Source organism: Lipotes vexillifer, unplaced genomic scaffold (genome assembly GCF_000442215.2).
Source record: "Lipotes vexillifer unplaced genomic scaffold, Lipotes_vexillifer_v1.1 scaffold4, whole genome shotgun sequence".
Taxonomy (NCBI): domain Eukaryota; kingdom Metazoa; phylum Chordata; class Mammalia; order Artiodactyla; family Lipotidae; genus Lipotes; species Lipotes vexillifer.
Genome location: NW_006785876.1, coordinates 5,477,899 through 5,484,534, shown reverse-complemented (window position 1 = coordinate 5,484,534; position 6,636 = coordinate 5,477,899). Strand labels below are relative to the sequence as shown.

At 54.2% G+C, this 6,636-nt stretch overlaps 1 protein-coding gene across 1 annotated transcript in view; it reads right to left on the bottom strand.

The window, feature by feature from the left end:
- Positions 1-6,636, bottom strand: part of CAPN11 (calpain 11) — a 14,240-nt gene that overhangs the window by 6,140 nt on the left and 1,464 nt on the right. Inside the window, exons 3-10 of the mRNA XM_007458288.1 lie at positions 4,946-5,064; positions 3,770-3,903; positions 3,398-3,566; positions 1,776-1,859; positions 1,596-1,681; positions 1,277-1,351; positions 846-1,006; positions 528-697 (exon numbers count right to left, since the gene is read on the bottom strand). Of these exons, the coding sequence (XP_007458350.1) occupies positions 528-697; positions 846-1,006; positions 1,277-1,351; positions 1,596-1,681; positions 1,776-1,859; positions 3,398-3,566; positions 3,770-3,903; positions 4,946-5,064 (998 nt within the window). The remainder of the gene's footprint in view (positions 1-527; positions 698-845; positions 1,007-1,276; positions 1,352-1,595; positions 1,682-1,775; positions 1,860-3,397; positions 3,567-3,769; positions 3,904-4,945; positions 5,065-6,636) is intronic.

The window sequence follows — 6,636 nt, the reverse complement described above, 5'->3', positions numbered from 1 at the left end:
GAGGGCTTCCCTGGTGGCGCAGTGGTTGAGAATCTGCCTGCCAATGCAGGGGACACGGGTTCGAGCCCTGGTCTGGGAAGATCCCACATGCCGCAGAGCAACTAGCCCCGTGAGCCACAATTACTGAGCCTGCGCGTCTGGAGCCTGTGCTCTGCAACAGAGAAGCCGCGATAGTGAGAGGCCCGCGCACCGCGATGAAGAGTGGCCCCCGCTCGCCGCAACTAGAGAAAGCCCTCGCACAGAAACGAAGAGCCAACACAGCTATAAATAAATAAATAAATTACTTTTTTTTAAAAAAGGCAAAATTCCTTAAAAAAAACTGGATATATGTATAAGTACAACTGATAAACCTTGTAAATCAACTATATTCCAATTAAAAAAAAAGGAAAAAGGAAAGAGACAGGGGTGTGGAGGCAGTTGGAGGGTGTCCTGGTCCCGGGGCAGGTGGTGGGGTGGGGTGGGCAGTGGTCCCAGGGGTGAGGCCATGGGGAGAGCAAGAGTGGCCGGGGGAACAGCTGGGCACGCACGGAGTAGATGACAAAGCCGATGGTCTGCAGCTGGGCTCCCTGGGGCCGTGCCCGCCTCCAGTTCTTCTGCATCAGGGCCACCAGGCAGGTGCAGACGGCTTCGTCGTCCTCTGGGGCATCATCCTCCTCGGGGAGAGAGATCTTAAACTGTGGGTTGGTCCAGAATGTGTCTGTGGAGGAAGCAGGTCAGGATGGCCCTGCCCTTCCCAGGGTGGACGGGCTTCCCAGCCAAGTGCCCCCCTCCTCAACGGGGCCCAGGTGTGCGGTGAGTCAGTGGCCCAGCCCTTGCCCCCTGCTCCCCTGAGTCCCCTCGCCCACCAATGTAGCTCCGGCAGCCCCCTGCAGTGCTGCCCCTCCTCCAGCTGCCCTCGTAGAAGGTGGTGTGCCAACACCTCTTGTAGTCCCCACAAAGCGTGTCGGGTATCAGGTTGCAGATTTCCAGGAGGGTGAAGCTGTCCAGGAAATCTCGGTAGGACATCCTGTGGTGGAGGGGAGCGGCAAGAAGCCCGCGCGCCTAGAGCCCATGCTCCACAACAAGAGAAGTCACCCAAGGAGAAGCCCACGCACCGCAATGAAGAGTAGCCCCCCACTTGCCGCAACTAGATGGGCCAGAGCCCATCAGCAGCACACCCACACCTGTAGGTGCCCCCCCAGAGCCTCCCCATCCAAGACACAGGTGGGACAGTGGCAGGAGAGATGAAGGGACTGGGTGTGGGGACAGAAGGTGGTCCTTCTCAAGCGGCGCTGACCAGAACTCTCCGTCCTCCTTCCTGTGCAGCAGCTGCCTCTGGACGTCTGGGGCCACCTCTTCCCACTCCTTGGCACTGGAGCAGAGACAGGCAGTGGAGGGGCAGGGGGTCGGGAGGCACCTCGGTCCTCCCCGAGGGAAGCCCTTACCCCTGAATGTCTGCCTACTGGGCGTCCTGGTTAGATGGAGAATCTAGAGGGGAAGGGCTCACACTGGGCGCAGGTGACTGGATGCCAGTCGGTCCCTGTGTGGCATGGCCTTGCTCGTGGGCCTGCTCTGTGCTCTGCCCCTCCCCCCAGAGGGCTGGTCGGGGCACCTACTTGTCACTCCAGGCTCCATTCCACTCAATCCGGCCCCAGGGATTCCGGACCCGAATCAGTGTTTCCATCCTGCCGCGGTACAGGACCTGGGTGGGTTGTGGGCAAAGGTTAGGAGTGTAGAGGGTCACAGAAGTTCTCCTTCTCCTGTCCCTCTGGGTGGGGTGTAGTGGTCAGACTCACATCCTGAAGGCCGGTCACTGAGTAAGCATGTCCTTTCACCAGCATCCTTTCCGTCAATGACTCCAAGTCACTTTGGCTGTTGATCTACACAGAACAGAGAGGAAGGAAAGGAACTCAAGGTCTGGTCAGAGGGACGGGGCACCAGAAGTGAGGTGACAACTCTCTGGGTTCTTTTTTTTTTTTAATTAAACTTTGTATTTTCAAATGATTGTAGACTCACACGCAGGTTTCTTTGGTTTTTTGTTTTGTTTTGTTTTTTTTCAGTTGCGGCATGGGGAATCTTTTAGTTGCAGCAGGCAGGATCTAGGGGACCAGGGGTTGAGCCCGGGCCCCTGCATTGGGAGTCTTCAGTGGGAGTCTTACCCACTGGACCACCAGGGAACTCCCTCACATGCAATTTTAAGAAATAATACAGAGAGATACGTGCACCCCATATCCAGTATCCCCCAGTGGTAACATCTTGCAAAACTATAGCACAATATCATGTGTTTTCTTTTTTGGCCGTGTCACGCAGCATGCAAGATCTTAGATTCCCAACGAGGGATCGAACCCTTGCCCCCTGCAGTGGAAGCGCAGAGTCCTAACCACTGGACTGCCAGGGAATTCCCTATAGCACAATATCAAAACCAGGACGAAGATGTTTGACACAATTCCTCAGTCTTATACAGATGCCTCCACTTTTACTAGTACTCATTTATGTATGTTTTATGCATTGTTAGCATATGTGTAGTTTTCTGTATCCACCACCATCAACACAATATAGAACATTCCCATCACCAGTAGCATCCCTCGTGTTGCCCTTTTATAACCGACATCCACCTCTTATGACCCTCTTCCCTAACCTCTGACAACTCCTAATCTTTTCTCCATTTTAAAAAATTTTGTCATTTCAGGACTGTCGTATAAATGGAATCATACAGTGTGGAATCTTGTGGGATTGGCTTTCTCCGTGCAGCATAATTTCCTTGAGATTCATCCAAGTTGTTTTGTGTGTCAATAGTTCATCTCTTCTTATTGCTGAGTAGTATCCCCTGGTATGTACGCACCTGTTAAACTATTCACCCTTTGAAAGACATCTAAGTTGTTTCCAGGTTCTGGTTATTATGAATAGAGCTGCTTTGAACACTTGGGTACAGGCTTTTGTGTGGACATAAGTCTTCATTTCTCTGGGATACATGCCCAAGAATACAATTGCTGGGTCTTACAGTAGCACTCTGGGTTCGTTTATCTATTTGAAGAAATATGTGTTGGATCTCTATTGCATGCCGAGTACCATCTTAAGCCCCAGGACCCAGCACTGAATGAGAAAAATAAAGTCACTGTCTTCATGGAATATGAAAACTGTCGGGAGAAGATTGGTTGTGAATATACACGTCGATAAGTAAGACAGTTTCTGATCATGATAAATGTTGGGGAGAAAATCAAAACAAAGCAGAGAGGAAATGGGGGGCAGGAGCGGCTAATTTAGAATGGGAAGCAGGGAAGGCTAGCCTGAGCAAGGGCCATTTGAACTAAAAAATGAATGAGAAGGAGCTAGTTATGCAGGTATTTGGAGAAAGAACTTTCTAGGTGAAAGCAACAGCAGGTGCAAAGGCCCTGAAGCAGGACCAAGCATGGCTTACTTCGATGGAGCACCCCATGAGGGAGGATCGCTCTATGGCCTTTCTAAGCATCCTCAGCAGGTTCGGAGGGGGCTTCTGGAGTTGGAGGCTCTGGGTCACGCCCCCCGTGAAGTCCTCAAAGCCCTCCACCGTGTTGCCCCCAGACAGGGCTTCATAGGATCCGTTCAGCCTGTGGGCACGGAGAGGGCGCCGTCTGGGGCTCTGGGATGCAGTTGTGAGCTTGGACCTCAGAGGGTGAGGTGAGGGAAGGGAGGGATGCCCTGCCGTCCCCCTGCCTCTTCCCCTGATTCCAGTTGCTCCCCTACCCCCCGTCACTGCCAACTGTCAGAGCAAGCTTGGAGGCCAGGCAAATCGCCAGGCTGGGGCACTCACTTGGCGTACGCCTTCTCCAGTAGGGCACTCCAGAACTCGGTGCGCTCGGCTGAATGCACGAACACCAGCTTGCCATTCTTTGTGGGCAGCCGGTCATCCACCACCACGTCCACCCACTGCCCAAATTGCCAAATCTGCGGGCGGCAAGGTGGGTCTCGGCGGGGCGTGGGGCATCTGTATGCCCAAGGCCCCCTTCCGAGCTCAGACACACATACATGCGCGCACACGCGCGCGCGCGCACATCCCCCCTCCCTTCTGGCATGAAGACTCTGTTACACGAGCGCCTCCTGGTGTCAGGTTCAGTGACACACCAGTAACAGAGGGCCCCCCACCCCTCCGCCGCCGCCGCCGCCAAAGAAAGGCAGTGAAAGGCCTAAACCTCCCCCCAGCCTCACCTCCAGGTTCTGCCATGGCCTCCAGAGGGACCCACCCACCTTTTGACCTTGGCTGGACTTTTAGGACTTCTGAGGTCTTAAAAACTCTTGTGACTTTCGGAAATATTTTTATGACATGAGGAATTTGTCCACATGTTGAATAATTTGAAGAGCAGATTACAAAAATTACATGACAGACACTCCCAATGTCATATGCGCACATGCACATACACACACGTATACGTGCATATACATATGTGAGTGTATCTACCGAGAGAAAGACAGAGACAGAGAGAGAGAGAAGCAGGAGGAAGAGGAGGAGGAGAATGAATCACAAACTGATAACAGCTATTTCCTTTGGGGGCTTTAAAAAATTAGCTTAGGGCTTCCCTGGTGGCGCAGTGGTTGGGAGTCCGCCTGCCGATGCAGGGGACACGGGTTCGTGCCCCAGTCCGGGAAGATCCCACATGCCGCGGAGCGGCTGGGCCATTGAGCCATGGCCGCTGGGCCTGCGTGTCCGCAACGGGAGAGGCCACAATAGTGAGAGGCCCGCGCACCGCCAAAAAAAAAAAAAAAATTAGCTTACACAATTTCTTTAGTGAGAGGATATTTCTCTGATAATTAGACAAAAATCCACCCCAATAAATGTTGTTTTTTTCAAAAAGGAAAGAAAAAAGGTCAACTTCAAAGCATGTACTAATTCTTTCTCTCTCTCTCTCTCTCACACACACACACACACACACACACACACACACACACCCGTCCTACACAAATCAACTCTGGCTTTCAAATCGTCCTTCACCTGAAAATGGAAGATGCCAGCATAGTTTTTCTTGAAGCTCTGCCCCCTGGGCACCACGCGGTACAGCAGTTTGGGGTACACTGTAAGGGAGCCGATGGCAGCCAGCAGCCAGCAGTCCCCTGGAAAGACAGAAGGGCTCCCCGTTTGAGCACTCCCATGTGTGTGGGTCCCAGAGTCCACGCCCCAGAGGATCAGGAGCTGCTCTGGGGCCCCCTCCCCGACAGAGATGCCCTCCCACTGCAGAAGGGCCAGCTCTGGGGCTGAGTTCTCCACCTTTCCTATGAGGCGAGAGACTCACAAATCAGAGCCAGATGTTTTTGTTCTGGGATTTGGGGAGAAGGTGTTTCTGGCCTTGGTCTTACTCCTCCCTCTGGGACCTGCCATCTTTGGGGGACAGCCAATCGTCTCCTGTCCCTTGAACAAGGCCAGTCCCCTTCCCCACGGCCCCCCACCTCTGCCTAATGATTACAGTGGTGTGGTGATCAAGACGGCTCTCCTTGTTGTCAGCCCCGTAATACTAGAGACCCAAGGGGCTCAGTCTGTACCCTCATTGGGACACAGGGGCAGGATTCTTGGGCTGAGGTCATCTGTTGCCATCCCTCCTGGGGAATCTCAGACCACGGGTGGGGCTTGGGGCAGGGTGGTGCCCTGAGCGGGTACGTGGGCCAGGCTGAGGCTGAGGGCACTGGCAAAGCTTCTGTGATTACCAAGGCCTTCTGGCTGCCTGAGGAACGCTTGGAGGGGGGTAGAAGGGGGGAGGGGAATGTTAAGGACACTCTAGTCACCATCGTGGAAAGGGCACCTAGGAAGAAACAATTTTTCCTCCGGTAACCCTGGGCCCTCCAGCCCAGTGAGCCCCAGAGGCAGCTGTGGGACCTGCTGTCTCCTTGGCCTCTGCCCTACCCACACCCTGCCCTCCTCTCTGCCACAAATGGGACACAGTTCAGCCCCCGAGGAGGCCCACCCTGGCCTTCTTCCTTAAGATGCAATGAGGGGTTTGGAGGAAGCCGGGGGATAGGACCAGGCCTAGGGAGGAAGCTCTCTCTGGGGGCTGCCCGTGGGATCCTGCGGGAGAGTGGCCGCTCAAAGGTAAAGACCTGATACCCCAGACTGAGGAAGCCGTGTGGCTTGCAGTGGTTAGCGGAAGCCTAATCCCCTCTCCTTGAGCTTAGGCCGGATTGAGAGCTTGCTTTTAACAGCAGAACACGGGGGAGGTTACCGCCTGCTTTTCCTGAGACCAGGTGGTGAAGGCATTCGGGCTTCCTCCTTGTTCTCTCTCTTGGGCCACCGCTCACTCAGGGGGCGGCCAGCTACCATGTGTGGACGCTTAAGCGTCCTATGGAGAAGCTTACGTGGCAAGGACCTGGGGCCTCCTGCCACGTGAGTGCACCATCTTGGAAGGGGATCCTTCAGCTCCTGTGGCACCTCATGAGAAACCCTGAGCCAGACCAACCAGGCTATGCTGCTTCCTAATTCCTGCCCCGGAGAAACTGTGAGATGATAGATGTTTGTGGTTGCTTTCAGTCACTGACACTAATATAGCACCCTGCTTACTCCCAGACCCAGATGGCAGCAGGTAGGGGTGGAATCCGGATTAGGGGAGGAAAAGGGACACAGAAGAGCTGTCTGAACCCAGGGATCCCAGTCCCCCAGCCTCAGGAGACACCCCAGCACTCTTTCCCAGTTCACCC